This window comes from Papio anubis, chromosome 7 (genome assembly GCF_008728515.1).
Source record: "Papio anubis isolate 15944 chromosome 7, Panubis1.0, whole genome shotgun sequence".
Taxonomy (NCBI): Eukaryota; Metazoa; Chordata; class Mammalia; order Primates; family Cercopithecidae; genus Papio; species Papio anubis.
The window spans coordinates 104,659,300-104,677,547 of record NC_044982.1 but is presented as its reverse complement, the minus strand read 5'-3'; the positions used below and the strand labels follow the sequence as shown (position 1 = coordinate 104,677,547).

General features: G+C 45.2%; 1 protein-coding gene across 10 annotated transcripts in view; it reads right to left on the bottom strand.

Annotated features, from left to right (window-relative positions):
* Window positions 1–742: 742 nt before the first annotated feature.
* CPEB1 (cytoplasmic polyadenylation element binding protein 1) overlaps window positions 743–18,248 on the bottom strand; it is a 100,924-nt gene continuing 83,418 nt past the window's right edge. For 5 of the 10 annotated variants that reach the window (XM_031668392.1, XM_031668389.1, XM_031668395.1 and 2 more), the window contains 9 exons: window positions 15,000–15,226; window positions 13,091–13,343; window positions 11,114–11,227; window positions 10,700–10,789; window positions 9,712–9,848; window positions 6,732–6,930; window positions 4,709–4,803; window positions 4,003–4,083; window positions 1,796–2,227 (listed from right to left, as the gene is read on the bottom strand). In XM_031668392.1, the coding sequence (XP_031524252.1) occupies window positions 2,117–2,227; window positions 4,003–4,083; window positions 4,709–4,803; window positions 6,732–6,930; window positions 9,712–9,848; window positions 10,700–10,789; window positions 11,114–11,227; window positions 13,091–13,343; window positions 15,000–15,226 (1,307 nt within the window). In that variant the 3' untranslated portion in view covers window positions 1,796–2,116. Of the gene's footprint in view, window positions 2,228–4,002; window positions 4,084–4,708; window positions 4,804–6,731; window positions 6,931–9,711; window positions 9,849–10,684; window positions 10,790–11,113; window positions 11,228–13,090; window positions 13,344–14,999; window positions 15,227–18,248 lie in introns of all 10 variants that reach the window. The other 5 variants (XM_031668391.1, XM_031668388.1, XM_031668390.1 and 2 more) reach the window with 2 other exon arrangements.

Below are 18,248 nucleotides of genomic sequence, written 5' to 3'. Positions count from 1 at the left end.
CCTCCCAAAGTGCTGGGATTACAGGCCTGAGCCACCGTGCCCGGCCAGGCCTCTCATTTTGTGAGGAGACTCCCCCACCTTGCCCAATAGTTCTTGCACCTCTCTCACAAGAGCCAGCTTCAGTATGCAGGGTTCCCTCTACCTCAGACTAAGTTGGAGGTTCCCAAAGAATCAGTCCAACAGCTGGGCCCAGGCCAACTCGACTGGGGGAAAAAAAAAAAAAAAATCAGCAGACCTTGCCACAGATCCTGTGAGCTCTAAAAAAGTTCAATTGACAGGGCTCTCTGAACAGCAAAAACCAAATCATTCCCTCTCAGAAAGGAACTCGGTCATCATAGGTGGGTCCAAGAGGATGAGCAGCCTCTGAAGAAGTAATAAGCCAAGAATTGCAGGAGAAGCTGAGAACAAGTGGCTTCTGCTGGCCCATGAGCAGCTGTGCCTCCAGCATTCTCCAGGCTGGGCCTGGAGGCTGTGAGGACCCCTGAGAAGCTAAGATGTGAGGACTTTTTATATTTGGGCTAGAAGCACCCACCCACTGGAGAGGCATCTCCAAAATGTATTTGATGGTAGAAAGGACCAAGAAGTACTCACAGGGCAGGTCTCCCACATGGTCCCACTATTATCCTGGGCCGGGATCCCATCACGGAAATCCAAGGAAACAAGCTACGGCTGCGCCATTACTCCCTTACTCCCCCATTAGCCCCCTGCTCCCAGACCTCAAACACAGAGACAAAACCAGAACTCTGCTGCAACGTGTTTATTATGTGCCAAAAAAACTACACCACAGCTTACTCCACACATCTGTAGGAGAGTGCAGTCTTGCCTGCATATACTACAATGAGGTAGAGACTTCACACACAGCTTCACAAAACCCACAGAGTAGCTGGGATATGCAACAATGCAACATCAGCTCAGCAGGAGGGAGGGGTTATGACACTGGTTCTTTGGCACACAGCTTCCCTAGGAGGGGCAAGTAGTTTTTGTGTTTTCTTTTTCAAAAAAAAAAGGAAAGAAAAAAGTCAAGTTTTCAAATTCCAGTAGCATTTCAGTCAACTGCAACTGTTATCTCATACATTCCTCAAATTAAAGATATAAGGGAAGGGTACTTGTCCCCTCTAAGAGAAAGGGCTCCTGTGAGCCTTCATCTGCCCCCACTGAAAAGCAGCCCTTTTTAGCTCAGTTACAAAAGAAAAAAGTCCTGTGACTTTGTGATTAAAAACTTCTATCAACCCCACCCCCCCACATAAGTGCAACTTAAGGAGGTGCAATAAACCATTTAAAACTATATACAGCAGCCGCTCAAACACCGTTTATCCGGTCCAGTTTCAAATAAAACAAAAACATTTTTTTTTCTTGGTTGCAAATGCCTTGATTTGCAACTGTGAGAAACAGTGACCAGCAGTCCCCCAGACACAAATTGGCTATAATGTTAAAAGCTGCCAGGAAAGAAAAAATATCTTGTTCCAAACGACTTAAAAACTGTTTTAAGGAGTGTAAAAAGGAACCGGTAAAAACCCTCGAGCGTAAAATATGAAATATGATTTTGGTTTAAATGAAGAGCAAAGTCTCCTTATTGTTTACAGTAAAAAACACCAGCTGAACACTCAGTTTATGCCGTTCAGGTGGGGGTTAAATAAATGGAAAGGCACTGTATGGCAACTGCAAGAATGAAACCAATGAGACCTGCGCATCATCACCATCAGTATTGCAAGGAATGTAAAAAAGCGCTTTTAATAAATAAACCTAGGTGTAGGCATCCGTGTAAATACCTCAATACCTTCTGGACACGTAGTTCTTTTTTTTTTTTTTTTTTTTTTTTCCCCGCTTTTCATCTGCAAAATGAGGAACTAAAATCTGGGAAAACTACAGAGTCGCTTGGAGGGTAAGCCAGAGAGTCCTTGCCCCTGGCATACCCCCTGAAAACAAAACCCGACAAAACTCAATGTGCATTAATTAGTGCAGAAACAAAGACAGATTCAGCAAGTGCAAAGGTGACTACAATTTTCCCTTGTCCTCGGGAAGCCAGCTCCCTGGTCGCCAATGGCAGGGTGGTGCAGGCTGCTTGCCTGACCTGCCAGCTTCAGGCGCCACAGGCCACTGGGCAAGGCCAGCTCCTCTAGCTGGAATCTCGGTTCTTCTGGTTCCGCATCAGGGGGCTGTGGTGGCGCAGGCCCTCCATGCTGTGCCGCCAGTGCCAGCAGCTCCGGCAGAAGTATTTGAAGCAGACCTGGGTTGAGGGAACAAAAAGGAGGATGCCATAATGCCTGTGTCAGCACCAGACAAAGGAGCTGTTGCATGAGCTGCTTGTTCTGTTTGGAGAAGGGGTGGGAGACTCCCGATGGCCTCTATGGATTAGAAGAGATGGTCCCTAGAAGCGCTCTCACCCCAACACAGAAGCCTGATTAACTATGGCAAACCCGCCATCCTTGTTACAGGTCCCCTTACTTAAACACGTTGGGCTCCTAGTGTGTACAGAGACCATGCTAGTTTCTCTTATCTCCTCTAACCATGACAGCTGCTGTCCTGTTCCCCTGCCCTTCTCACCTCCTACAAAGTAGTTGTATCACATGGTTGCTAACATGGAGAATGTATAAAGACACTGACAACAAATTCTAATGCTAGGCAACATCCTGCTTTCTTCCCATTAAGTGAGGAGAGGTGACTGGGTTTGTTTCTCAGTCTAGTCCCATCTCTGGGTTGCTGTGTAACCTCAGGCAAGCCACTAATCTCTGAGCAATTATCTGACTATGGAGATTATCTGTGAAAGATCCAGATCCATAAAAGCCTGGTAGATGAGCCTGATCAGAGAGATGCTCGTTCTCAGGCTTTAGCTAACAATCCAAACTTAACTTCAAACTCTCACTTGAGAGCCTCGGTTTAACCATATACAGGAGACTCCAAATCTGAGCAATGGCATTACTGCAAAAAAATTTTAAATAAAATTTAAAAAGCACCCACTAAGCATGGATGGACTGCTGCTGGTGTCCTAAGAGGTTCCAAACTTCCCCTAACACCTGTCAAAGGATGATGCTGACTAGCAGCACTGACACCACTTGGATACTTGTTGGAAACATGGAATCTCAGGGTCCGTCCCAAACCCACCGAATCAGAATCTAAGATCCTCAGGTGATGTGTCTGTAATTAAGGTTTGAGAAGCACTGCCAAACACATCCAGATCCACATTCCATCACCCAGGAACATTCAATAGAAAGCCACCTCGCTGCTTTCTGCCTGTCACTGACACCTGTGGGTACAGCCCAGGTGCAAATATCAAAGTCGTCCAGAAGTTCAGATGCAAAGGAGGAGGAAGCCCTTGAGTAGAGAAAAAATCAGCTTAGAAGGCCTCAGGGTTAGAGCAGCTGAGCCTGGCTTCTACGTACTGCTGATCATACCCAGTCAGGCTTCTATCATCTATAAAACCACCTCTCAGCAATAGTGGCATACTGCATAGCAACATCCCAGGCAAGAAAAAGGCCAAAGTATAAAGACTCAATTCAACATATTTTCCTAAGAGTTCTGGATAAAGCTATCTAAAGTGTGTCCCTGGTTTGACCTTCAGCATACATTACTGCTGCCTCCTCTATGCTCTCAGACAACACAAGGTACCTCGGAACTCCAACATTCAATGTCATGAAGTTGGCGTAAAAAAAATTTTTTTTTTTTTTTTTTTTTTTTTTTGACATGGAGTCTCGCTCTGCCCTAGACTGAAGTGCAGTGGCATGATCTCGGCTCACTGCAACCTCCGCCTCCTGGGTTCAAGCTATTCGCCTGCCTCAGCCTTCTGAGTAGCTGGGATTACAGGCACACACCACCATGCCAGGCTAATTTTTGTATTTTTAGTACAGACGGGGTTTCACCATGTTGGCCAGGCTGGTCTCAAACTCCTGACCTCAGGATCCGCCCGCCTCAGCCTCCCAAAGTGCTGGGATTACAGGTGTGAACCACCACACCCAGCAAACAATTTTTAATTGAGGGCAGGGACTTCACAGACATCGGACCCACCTGATCTCGACAGAAGAAAGGACCAGGCTGAGAACTGCAGATATGACACAGAGAATCTTCTAGGTAGGGGTCAATCTGAACCTGCACAAAAGCAAAATAAGATGACGAAGTGGCTCTTCTTACCAGGAGGCTCAATAGGCTATAGAAGAAGTACATATTATTGGCCACACACAGGAATGCAGGATATCGGAATGCAGGTTATTTGCCTGTTTTAAAGGAGGCTTGCAGAGAATTATGGGCCTGAAGCACAGAAAGGGGTTCTAGAGAGCAGACTCCTACACCAAGAAGAGTCAGGCTGGATGCCTCTGGAATTCAGGCAACCACACACCTTAATATGCCTGGTCCTCTCGGCAAACTGTACCTCAGCCCTCTATCAATTAGCAATATGAGCAAGTGTTCAGAGGATTCCCGAAAGGTTGGAAAATGGGAAGTCAGGCTACTTAGCAATGTCAGAGAAATACCACAGTGAGGGAAGGCACCCTACACACTAAAGAGGCTCAACAGTCCCAGTTCCCTTCCTCCTGGGTGTACAAAGACCAAGCCCACTCCCAAACCCTAACCTCATTGTTAATTCTCTGGAGTTTGGCTCACTTCCCTAAACACACCCAGCACAAACACAGCTTCAGGTCTCAGGCCTGCCCCGGGTAGTAACTGCCCAAACGCCTCTCATATACTCCAGAGTAAGGGCATAAACCAGCCAACTCACCTTCTTTGTGAACTTGGTGGTTTTGATCTCCACAAAAGCAGCGCTGACTGCTTTCAGGTAACTCCGTTGGTTATTGAAAGTCACACGACCAGATCCTAGGACAACAGACACAGGCTTCCCTTCTAACCAAATTCTCCCAAATGCTACTCTTTTAAAATGCAGGAAACCCTTTATGATACCAGTGCTGTCCAACAGAAATCTAATGTGAGCTACGATGTTACTTTCTTTATTTTTTGAGACAGGGTCTCCCTCTGTCACCCAGGCTGGAGTATAATGGCGTGATCTCAGCTCACTGCAACCTCTGCATCCCGGGATCAAACAATCCTCCTGCCTCAGCCTCCCAAGTAGCTGGGACTACAGGCATGAGCCACCACGCCTGGCTAATTTTTGTATTTTTTGTAGAGCCAAGGTTTCACCATATTGTCCAGGCTGGTCTTGAACTCCTGGACTCAAACATCCGCCCACCTCGGCCTCCCGAAGTGCTGGGATTATAGCCATAAGCTGTCACGGCCAGCCCTTATGTAATTTTAAATTTTCTAGTCATCACATTGACATTTTAAAGTGGTGACATTAATTTTAATAATATATTTTATTGGCCGGGCACGATGGCTCACGCCTGTAATCCCAGCACTTTGGGAGGCCAAGGTGGGCAGATCATGAGGTCAAGAGATGGAGAACATCCTGGCCAACATGGTGAAACCCTGTCTCCACTAAAAATACAAAAATTAGCTGAGCGTGGTGGCAGACGCCTGTAGTCCCAGCTACTCAGGAGGCTGAGGCAGGAGAATCACTTGAACCCAGGAGGCGGAGGCTGCAGTGAGCCGAGATCACACCACAGTACTCCAGCACGGCAACAGAGTGAGACTCCATCTCAAAAAAAAAAAAAAAATTTATTTAACCCTGTATGTTAAAAATATTATTTCCAAATGTGACAACAGCCATGTTTCCAAAACTCAATGGGGCCACATTTAGCTGGTGGCTACCATATTCGTACCATATTTGACAGTGGAGATCATGTTAGCGCAAACCATTCAGGAATGGGGGAAGAATTTGCTGATCAAGATGGCAGGGCAGGGCAGGGCAGGGACGGGACGGGACTCCTTCAGTGCAGGTAGAAGCATAGGTAAGGTTAAAGGTTTCAGAGTGGAAGCCAAGATGCAGATAGAACACTTGTCTGAAGGGTAAGCCCAGCAGTTGAACTGAACCTCTCCTAGCCTGGAGGCACTCTGGAGACCTATTAGGAGAGCTGGAAGAAGCCCCATCCTGCCAAATGCCTCCTCCGCTCCTGCAGCTTCTGAAGTCCCTGTTCTCAATCTGCTGCACAGCATTGGTGAGTACACGGTGCTCCTTCCTGACCAGATTCAGTGTGGGTGTGAAGACTAAGCATTTGGGAAGGTGGGTTAGCCACATCTTAATCACAGAGTTCAGGCTCTGCTCTACCTCCATACCCCATCATTGACATTTTGCCAGGACTAGTGAATTGACCTCCTTTCTCAGAGGAGCTGATCAAAACCTAGTGGTTAAGCCCACAGACTTCTGAGTTAGGGAAGCACAGGCCACACTCTGTTGTTGCCTGACTCACTCAGAAAGTCCTCCTCCAGCCTGACCTGGTCTCTGACCTTAGACAATGCCAGAGCTTTTCAAGAACTTTTAATAAAAGAAACCGGGCAAGTACAGAGAATTGCAGCCTTTTCATGAACACCTGTTGTCTGTTCCAAACTGGTTTGGCTGTAAACTCTAAGCTTCCAACAAAGTTCCTACACCTCACTCTCACTTCTTATCACCTCTTGTAGTCTCCAACTGCTTTTTCTCCCACTGCATGGTCTGAGATGGTGGGTAGAGGGGTAGATACAGAAGGGCCAGTACTCGTGACTTGTCTAGAAAAAGATATTAAGGTGCTGGTATATGCTGATCTGCAGACCTGGGTCAGGCCTCTCTCCTCACTCCCATGGGGGAAGTATCACAATCTTGGTCTACTCCCAGGGGCCAACCAAGCTTGAGCACACAGAAGTGGGACACTTACCAATGGGATACTTGTGCTTATCTGTGTCAATCCCAGCATACACCACTCCACCAAATAGGTCGTTCAAGATGGCTGCCAGGGCCTCAGCATTTAGCATTCCATGCAGAGCACCAACAAACACCGTCCTGCTGGGGTCAAGCCTCTGAGATGGGCTCCGGACAAAGTTACTGTCGGCTAATACCCAGGGGATCACCTGCACCTGAAAACCACCCAAAGGTGTATCAGCCCTGGCAGAGAGCCACAGAGAGAGAGGCGCTTGCATGGCAAGGCACATGCTCTGGAGATACTGAAGCTGGGCTGCTAAGGCCCTTACAGGGGTGAAAAGGTGTTGTTGCCCAGTCTCAGGCACACAGGCATCCAATAAACCACCCTTACTCCACCCCAACTGGAGTTGAATTTTACAGAGTCCATGTGTCCAGAATGGTACAAGTGGACAGAGTACTCACTCATGCTGGAGAGTAAGCAAAAAAGTACCACATGACCAAACCCAGGAGCCCAGCATTCTATTTCAACTTTCAACTGTGAGGTTCCAACAAAGGGCCGTGGACACTGATGAAAAGAGCATAATCTGAGGTCCTCAAGAAAGGAAGGACTCACAGAGAAATTAAAGGCTAGGATCCTAAAGGACAGAGGGATGGGAGTGCTTATGATATTTATATGAGATGGTTACTGGCCCAACCTAGGCTTCAGAGAGTTTGTGCCCAGAGCAGTGGAAATGACTGAAGAGAGGCTGGGTAGAAAGTCACATACAAGATCCCTGGAGTCTTGAAGGGCTGGGGCTGACCGTGTCCTTTGCCTCTGAATCTCCTGAACCTGGAACAAAACCTGGTAGAGCAAGTGTAGGACTCCAGAACGAAGTAAAAATCTAAAAATATGTCTTGAAGCAGGAAGAGATCTGAGGCAGAAACCAACAAGGAGGCAAAAACAGTACTTTCAAAGGACAGGTGATTAAGACTTGGATAAGGCTGGTGGCAATGAGCAGAGAACAGACCAAGAACAAAGAGATTCTTCAACAGAGAGTCTGCAGTACTCAGACGGCATAAGCAGGATGGGCAAGCAAGGAAGAATCAGGCCTGGTAGGTGCTGGGCCTACACGGTCTTGGGATGAGAGGACCTGGCAGAAGTTACGAGAGGGGAGCCAATTTCACTGGAAGATGAAAAAGCCCATTTTGCCCACAAAAGAGTTTGGGATTACCAGACATCCTGAAGGAGGGTACCACAGGAAGGTGGGGCTCAGGTAGGACATGAGGCTAGAAAGGTGAATCTGGGGTCTAAAGATGAGAGGAGCCACAAAAGTGAGTCATTTATCTGAACTAGAAAAGAAGATAGGAGGGAGTCAAAGATTGGCTATACTGGTGCTGGCGGGGAGGGGAACGCAAAGGAAAAAGTCAGAGAGGAAGGAGAACCGCATCAGCCTATAGCCAGTGAATCAAAGAAAGATTAAATCCCTGTAGGCGATGAGGAGGGAATGGGAGACAGGATGGTGTCAACAGGGGCACTGAGGAAGGGGAGGGGCTCTGTGATATGCATATGGCCATCTCTGTTGTGAAAGCAGGAGGGGAGGAAGGAGCATGTTAAGTAAGTCCTAGAGCATTTACTAAGGTGAGATGACTACACAAGCTCCACACAGTAAGGAAGCAGAGAAGGTACAGAAGCTGTGGGTCACTGTGGGTAGCCAGAGGACGAGCCTGCCCTCTCAATAACGCAGAACAAGAGCCAGCTTTGTTACATGGATTTATTTTAAATCTAATGTGACCATCTCAATAAAATAGGCATTTCCCCTCTTACCTTATAGATTGTTTTTAGAGAAGCTTTAAGGTTCACAGTAAATCTGAGCAGAAAGTACAGGGATTTCCCAAATACTCTCTGCCCCCATACTTGTGTGACTTCTCCACTATCAGGATCCCGCATGCGAGTGGAACATTTGTTTATACTGACACATCATCACCACCCAAAGTCCATGGTTTACATCAGGGTTCACTCTTGGTGTTTGTTTTACATTCTATGGGTTTGAACCAAAGTATAATGACATGTATCCACCATATACAGAATAGTTTCACTGATTCATCCCTTCATGCTAAACCCCTGGCAATCACTGATCTTTTTACTAAAATAGGCATTTTCGTTTCCCATTTTATAGAAGAGGAAACAAAGTTTCAGAGATATTAAATGTCTAGTCCTATGTCACAAAAGTTGTGTGCTCTTGAATCTGATTTTAACACCACACTGATTCCGGAGCTCAAAACTTGCTTTGACAAGTGATTCTCAAACACTATCCACTAGATCCACTTGGGGATCTTTGTTCAGTTGGAGATTCCTAAATTCCACCCAGAGTGATTCAGTAAGTCTGGGATAAGGCCCAAGAATGTGCAATGAGATCCCCAGGTGAGATAAACTCGTTAGAGACCCATGCTGCCAAGGATACATAAGGCTGATATTAGAAAAGATGTAGGAAGAGAGAATCTTATGGGGAAAACCCACAAAACTAAATAAAGCCCCGAATGAGAATGAAGAAGTGACCCACAGGTGGATGTGGGCTAAAGAGGAATTCACCCCCACAGACTGGGAGGTAAGAAGGCACAGGAAGGGCAGGACCAGGGAAAAACAGCTGTAGGTTTATCAGTTAAGTACAAGTAAAGAAGTCTGCTGTTCTCAATTTCAATTCTAAGACAAGAGGTTTAAAACTAAAATGTTGGCTTCAAGAAAGAAGAGTAGAGTAAAGGCTGGGAGACAGTTTGATTACCATGGGCAGGCACGCGCATGTGTGCATGCACATACCCCATTAAGGCCCAAAGGTTGCTTTCTTTTCTTTTTTATGTAATTGAGAGGATACTGCTATTTTATTGTGGGAGAAGAAGAGCCTTCTTGCCTCAGCAGGAATACTCCTTGCCTGCAGCCTGCCTATCCACCTACCCCAAGAAAATCCAGTGCCTCAATATGCCACGAACCTTGATCTAGAAAGGACATCATGCTAACTCACCTCCTTGCAGCGCATCCTTCGGCTGGACATCTTGAAATAATATTCACTCAGGCCATCTGGGCTCAGCGGGTCATGAGAGCAAGCCTGAAGCAAGGCTCGGACAGACTTCTCCAGTTCGAAGACCAGATACACATACCCTATTCCCAATGAGAGGAAAAATCGCATTAATATCCCTTAGGTGGCCACTCCTCAGCCTTGGCTTTGCAGCAGGGAGTTTCTTCCAAGAAAGAAGGCCTTGTGTATAAGATACATTTTTGTTTTACTCCTGAAAAGTCTTGTTGAGTGGAAGCATTTGCTATGCAGATGCCCAGGGTTGTTGGCCTCCCTCCCACCCTGGTGAAGGAAAGGACTGGCAAGCTGAGACAGAGAGATCCCACCATTACCACAGCTCTCTATGCCAGAACACACAGCATGTTCAGGTCAGCAGAGCCAGGCTTTCCTGGGGGCAGGAAGGATGGCAGTTATTGCTTTAAACGCCTACTTAAACCATTAGTTCAGTTCAATGAAGATGGAGCAGGGTGAAAATAGCAGCTGCTCCTTTCTACAGGGAGGGGATCTCATTTCAGACCAGTGAGGAATCAAATGCTTGGTCCTCATTCCTGCCAACTCCAAAGGGACTTCAGAATTAGGTCAGGCAACAACGTAACTGGGCAGGACAGGCAGGCAAGGGAAAGCTTTTCAAACGCCTTATTTTGAGAGGAAAGGTGCTGCTTGGGTTCAGGTTTAGACAGAAGTGTACAAGGAAGGGGTTTCAGAGGCAGCTCCCACTGCTGTGTAAGTCTGGACAGATGGAACATTAGCTCCGAAGAAACAGAGGGACGTGTTAGGTTGAAGAGAAAGTGCTGACAGATGACAGGTCTGTGCCCTGGAGTGCCCACCATGTTACCAACATGCAGCTGTGACATCCCAGCACCCATAGGTGCAGTTATGTTCTAGGGAAGGGAAAAAAAAGCTCCTACCATGTCTTTATTACCTTTAGGCATATTACCTTTGGGAGGACACCGGGGGTGCTTGCCATCCTTACCAGGCCACTCCACACTCAAAGAGCCAAAAACACGGAAGGTGTTAACTAATCCAGCTGCAAAGAGACAGAAAACAATGGCAGAAGCTGAGGAACCATCCTTCCCAGTAAAGACGCAAACACAGAATCACCAGCATTCTCCTCCCTGGCTCATCCCCACTGACAAACAACTCAGAAATGGATGCTGATCTCCGGTGTAAGCTCCCGACATAGGAGCACTATGGGGGTATATGAAATGCACCTCTCCCCTCAGACACTCATGTAATACCCCTGAACTCAGGCAGGGAATTCAGCCCCTGGCCTCAATTCCAAGTTTCATGCTCCTGAAAGACATGCCCCACCCTTCTACTCTTAAAGCAGGAGGTCTTAGAGACAGCTCACCTTCTGTAATATCCCAAGGAACACCTCCTAGAAACACCTTGCAAGAGTAGATGGGGTTCTTATAGTTCCGGGGAGGAAGCTGGCCACTCCAGGTACAGGTGGCTTCATTCACAGCTTTGGTAGACGGCAAAGAGATAAACAGGGGAGGTTAGAAAATCAGCAAAGCCACCACTCTTCCCTGGGGTGAACTTGTCCAGTAAGAACCTGACTGGCCACAATCCTTGCCCAGATGCCTGAGAGAATATCCATGATTATTCCGAAAAGCAAGAAACCTATGTCTCACCAATCCACTCAGTCAAGTATGATAATCCTACTTTGCTAATTCTGTCCCCACTAAAATGGAAAGGAATGCCAAGCCAGATGTGTAGGGTAAAAATTTACACCCCATGTTATTTTCAAATATTCAACTAATATGCTAACCACAAAGCAGTTTTATCTTATTGCTTACAGTACTACTAATTCATAATTACTTGAAAATAAACAGAGCAATACAACATCTTACAGGCTTACTGGTACAAATGGGCCTTCTCCCCAGTGTTCAAATGAGAAACATTCTATTCTGTTTCCCTGTCTTGGTTCTGAACTCATTAATCACAGAAGTTAGGACACTGCCAATAAAAACCAGCACTAGCAACCCAGTAAGGCAAGAATGTCACAACTGTTCCAAGCCAGACTCATCTTTATAGCACCCAAATGGACAATGGGCCTTCCTTGATGTCAACATGGTAAGATAATCAGTCTTCAATCCTGTCCCCACTGTTTGTACCTTTCCAAATCAGAGACTGACCTTAGTGAGGACTAGTTAGTTCTTGCCCATTTATTTCACCCTCCTCTTTCAGCAAAGAGGCAGATAGCCAATGAAAGGAACTATCATTTTCATTCAGGACAAAGATGTGGAAGGACACTTCCTAAAAGGAATAGGCCCAAGGTGTTGCTACAGCAAGAAACTGGGCAATGTCAGCAATCTTTTACGACAAAAACAGAATATAATGGTCTCACTCAAAAGCATGGTAATGTCATTTCATATGAAAACAATGGCACCAGAAAAAGTACTAAGATGGGCTGCCAAAATCATTAGGTGAACAGGGCACAGCACTATCAGAGAAGAATGAGATCCAGCCCAACTCTGTGAGCAAACAGATACACGGAAACAAATGGAATGGAGAAACTAACACTAACTTAGTCATCAAATTCAGGACCTCAGAAGAGCCAGTGGTTAATGAACTTCTCCCTGGAGCGGTACTAGACAAAGATGAAAAACAAACTCAATACATACTTAAGATAATTTATTTTTTAAACCTTTTAAAATACATAGAGATGGGGTCTCGCTATGTTTCCCAGGTTGGGCAACTCCTGGGCTCAAGCCATCCTGCTGCCTCTGCTTAAGTGCTGAGCCACCAAGGCCAGCCTAAGATAATTTAAATGTCAGAACCTTAAGGATTCCTAAGAGACCAGGACATCTGGTGACATTCCTTACCTTAGAGGTTGACAAATGGACCCCTCCTTCCCCAGTGCATCTGTGAGTGTACCAATCAGAAAGCCTCAGGGAAGAAAGGTCCAGCATGAGTTGTGTCTGACTGTCTTTGAATTAGAATGTGGAGAGGGTAGACAAAATTCTGGACATCCCTTCCAGAGTTTCTCTTGAGGACATCCACCCGTGGAAGAAGTAAAAGCAAGAGCAGCACACAGCCAGTCTCCATGGAAGGGCACAAGTGAGAGACAGAGCCAGCCCCTTGTGCTGTGGCACATGCATGTGCCAGATTATCTGCCTCTTTCCTCTCCACTCAGCCTCAAGAAGTTCCTGAGTTTGTTCCCATTAGCACTTACTCCACAGAAAGATAATTCTTTGCATATCTGGAGACTTCACCATGCAACCAAGCCTCCTCTAGACAGTTCACAAGCGTGTGAACTAAGGTCACTTCCTCTGTGCTCCCAGAATGAGGCCTCAGGCCCCACACATGCTCAAGGCACACTCACCTGCAGCTTGTCGGTGCAGCCTGGCCTCTCTCTCTATGCTGAAGGGGTCTTTGGGAGCTTCGAGGAGGTCCCAGGATGGCCACACAGAAGCTCCTGGCCATCTCTTTGAAGCACTGGTTGGGGAGGGAGTGACTGCAGCAAGAGCAGCTTGCTCTTGGTCCATCCGAGACCCTACCCCCATCTTTAAAGGGTCCCTGGGACCACCCCCTGTCAGAGACAGGAAGGGCAGAGGTGGGGAAATGCGAAGGCTTGACTAGGGGAGGAAAAAGGAAGACAGGGTTTTAAAGGACAGTTTTGTTATAAAGTAATAATCACATTACAGAAATTATTAAAAACATCCAACATTTAGCATTTGATATATATTCTTTTAGACTTTCTTCCTGAGCAGTTTTGATTAGTTCTAGTTATACTATAATTTAAACAAATTCTCCTTCTCTCCTCATTCAGCAATTTTTCCATATTGCCAGTCTTTATAGCCATTTAAAATGCATTTATCATATTCTATTTAGGGAACAAGGTACATCTCACTGACCCATACTCTTCCTGCTACATATATACTTTCCAAGTTTTCAGAACCATAAACAAAAATTAAGATGTAGCTTCTTCATATTTTTTGTTTTCTTTGGTCAGATTCCTAGAAAGTCGAATGCCAAAAATGCTATCTATAACAGCTCTGCATTGTATCATAAATGTATCAGAACACTATAAGCTGTGTCAAACCTTTAAATTCTAATTTACATGTGTGAAATGATACCACATTATCAGAATAACTCGTTGACAGAATATTTTAAAATCCCCAAATATTAATCAGTCATGAGATAAATTTTCAAGACTGAGTCCAATCTAAGTAACATAGAACTACCAGCACTGTATCTGACCCCATTTTACAGAAGAGGTAACTGCAGCCCGGAGAAGCAAAGAGACCCGCATGTGACTGTCCTTTTAGAAAAGCAGCCTTAACAGATAAAACCAATGGGCAGCGAGAACACCAACTTCCACATTCTAGGACAGGCTGACAGGCGATCACAACCAATGCTGCCAGTCCTGGGTATGGGGAAGAGAAGAAGGTGGGAAAATAAGCCATTCTATTCACTGCACATTCAGCTCGGGAGATTTGGAAAAAAAAAAAAAAAAAAAAAAAAAAAAAAAAATGCTTATAAGGCATCTGAAACTGTATTCTTATTTTGGGGTAATTTCTTACTGCTAATCCCACCTGTATTTACTTCTACTATCCCCTATCTATATTATCTGTACTACTCTATCTATAATATCCCCTACCTATTCTAATTCATTTGCCAACTCCACTTAGCATGAAGACCACACACATCATACATGGCTGTAGATAAGGAACGTGAAATGCAAAAATTAACTGAGGCAATGTTTCATAGATTCATCATGGTGTGAATTAAAAAAAGCTGACATGGGTCAGTGGAAAAAATATAGGAGCCACAGTCAGTCAGATCTGGATTAAAATCCTATCTCTGCTAATTACTACTTTAAAATTTTTTAAGTTACTGCTTTTGAGATATCATACATCAAAGTACATAAATGACACTGTTTAAGGGCTAAAGCAAGCACCCCGTGTAGGTAAAGAAACAGAATACTGCTAAGGCCCTCACATTTACTTTTGAAATTAAGTGTTTTCCAGTATTCTTGGAGTAACTAGTAAAATGAGAGTCCTGAGCTCAGGTCCTGAAATGTATTGCTCAATGGGTCTTCAAAGCATCCTCTTTTCTGTTAAGGATGAGAACTCTACAAATGTCCACAATGGTCTCCACTCCTCCCCTCATCCCATCTCCCAGCCTGCATTCCAGGGGACAGGCATCCCATAGATATTGTACCCTCCTTCCCCTTGGACACACACAGGCAACTCCACCCACAACCCCCCTTTCCCAAATGAGTTACATACAATCAAATCTGAGAGATGATCTGATCCAGAGCTGAAGCCACTGGTGTCTGAGTCAGAGGGGCTGCTAGATCGGGAGTCCAGGATGGGCCGGGTGTCCAGGCGTGATCCTCTAACTGAGGGTGCCGGAAACTTGTCCACCAAGTCAGACCCAAGGGGATCCAGAGGCAAGAAGCTCAAGGGGGGTTTTCCTAGGACATTTCCCAGTGGGTTATGGAGCATGCTCAGTACTAGGAGGACAAAAAAGGAAACCTCATGACCTCTTAGTTTTCTTTGCAGCCAACAGCCTCTTTCTTCTCCTACAGCCACCCAACAAGAGATACCAAAGGCAAGACCACTAAAAGCATGCCAGCAAAACACAATATAATGAACAGATATATATCCAGCTCTGAGACCTGGCCACAAGGGCCCTGTTAGAGGAAGTTACAGGCTGACTGAAGACCAGAGTTCCTGCTGTTACAGTAGCAGCAAAACTGCTGGGTTCTACTACCCAGGCTTAAAGGTCAATGCCAGCATTTGGGAAACTGTCACTGGGGACCCTGGTCACAGCTGCTATTAATGCCTGGATATACCTACAGCACAGTCAGAAATCCCAAACCATACTTCATCTTTACTGCTGCCAATTTGTTTATTAGAAGAATTCCCACCTTTCTAATGCTATAATATAGAATTTCAGGCCACACCCCAGAAATCTGGTATAGCATAAGCATATCACCTCATGTGAGAGGTTCACTTATGCAAACTTCTAACATATACAGATTCTCTTCAATGTACCCCTGAACTTGAAATGTTTAGGATGGAAGCAGAATGACATGCTTAAGCCCATTCTTTGACTCAAGACAAGCTTGGGATCAAGTCCTGTGTCTGACACCTCTTGTATATGTCTGTGAGCTCTGGGAAGCTCACTTAGCTTCTCTGACCCTCTATTTTCTCACTGGCATCTAGGGTGGAGTATCAACTATTTCATAACATTGTTAGGACAGCTCAATAATCAGATACCAGATGGAAAGAGCTCAGCACAGTAGCACCCAGCACATCATAAATATTTAAACATGAAACATAAAAAAAAAGAGCAACATTTTCCACACTTGGCCTTGGGGAACCTAAGCAAAGCACACCCTCTATCTATGAGGATGAAGAGTAAGAGGGCTTTGGCATGGAGCTATGGGTGTGCTAAATCTAGGAAAGAAGACTTAATTTGAAGTTGTTTTTTTTTTCATCTGAAGAATGAGAACATTCACCTCAAAATGGCTGAGGTAAAACCAAAATAATATGTATAAGTGCTCAATAACTGGCTCTGATTGGCCCCACTTCAGCCCTGACTAGCAATGAAATGAAACACAGGTCACCCAGAGCTGACTTCCTCCCAGGCCTCTAAGTCAGTTTGAATGCTTGTCTGGAGCTGGAGTCCCAAGAAGCAGGAATAAACCTCTCAAGACTGAAATTAAAATCAATGCATGCTTTCAGGGTACCAGACACACATGCCATTGATGGAAGATATGCACAAGATCCCAAAAATCTGTTAATATGGGACCAGACCAGCCCACTCTCCTTTAGGTATATGACCTCCCCTTTTGGATAAGACATGGTAGGTGTATTCTTAACATTTAACACAGGGGAAACTATAGATATATCTACTTATCTAGTTATTATTTTGTGGTAAAAATAGCTTTAATTTTTAAAGAGACTGCCATAATACTTTTTCCAAGTAGATGGAACTATACCATTTTACCTTCCCACCAGCAGTATGAGAGTTTCAGTCCCTGTACAACCTGGCCAACACCTGGTTTGGTCAGTCTTTTTGTATCTAGCCAGTCTAATATGTATGTTGTGGGATGTGGGTGGGGTAGAGCCACATCACATCCACCAAGGAGTTAGTTTAGCATTTTGCTTTTCAAGGAAACATTCCTAACTTTGAAATTGCCTTTTGAAGCAGTTTTCAAAGCTCTAGCATTTAACTGTATGCTAAAACTAAGTGTCTCAAAATGCTTGGATTGATAACCATCAGAAATAATCCTTGACAAACTTCTCAAATAATCCTTTGGCCGGGTGTGGTGGCTCACTCCTATAATCCCAGAACTTTGGGAGGCTGAGGCAGTTGGATCACCTGAGGTCAGGAGTTTGAAACCAGCCTGCCTAACATGGCGAAACCCCATCTCTACTAAAAATACAAAAATTAGCCAGGCGTGGTGGTGCACGCCTATAATCCCAGCTGCTTGGGAAGCTGAGGCACAAGGATTGCTTGAACCCAGGAGGCAGAGGTTGCAGTAAGCCGAGATTGTACCACTGCGCTCCAGCCTGGGCAACAGAGCAAGACTCTTGTCTAAAAAATAAAAATAAAAATAAATTCCTTGACAAACTCCTGCCTGAAAGAAATTCAAAATCAAAGTCTGTAGAGTCCATGCCCTGAGAAGGCAGAATATGAGAAGATTTTATTCAAGGTTCCACCCTAATGCTGCAAAGACTGGCAAAGAGGCACTGTGAAAAATCAACAGATCATATGCATCCATCTTAAAAGTGGTACCAATGCCCCGGAGGGCCTCATCCTTTTCCACATTTCACAAAAACAAGTTAGGGTGATGAACAGTGAGGTAACAATTCAAATCACAAAGAACCCTGACAACTAAGTTAAATAGTTTTCATTTTATCTTATTGTCATTTGTTTTTTTTGAGACAGGGCCTAGTTCTGTTCCCCAGGCTGGAGTGCAGTGGCTTACTTCAACCTCAAGCTTCCTGGGCTCAAGCAATCTTTCCATCTCAGCCTCTAGAATAGCTGGGACTACAGGCATGTATTATCTACCACATTCGGTTGATTTTAAAAAAATTTTTAGTAGAGGTAGGGTCTCACTATGTTGCCCAGGCTGGTCTCAAACACCTGAGCTCAAGCAATCCTCTTGTCTCAGCCTCACAAAGTCCTAGGATTACAGGCATGAGCCACTGCACCCAGCTTGATTTTATCTTAAGGGTAACTGAGAGACACGGAAAAGGCCATCTGCAGAGCTATTGTGTAGATAGCAGAGAAGGCTGACCAGGGAAACTAAGGAAAAGTACCAGTAGGAACCAGCGCCTAGCAAAGAGAAAACTAAGTTGGACTTGAAGGATTTTCTCCAGCAGAGCTCAGATACACTGGAGCCATCCAGAGCTATGATTTTGTTCCCCCAACGGGGTATGAAGGAATAAATGGGACAACAGAGTTGATGATAACAGCAACAAAGGAAATGAAGAATGGGTCGTGCATTATAGGCTAAAGAC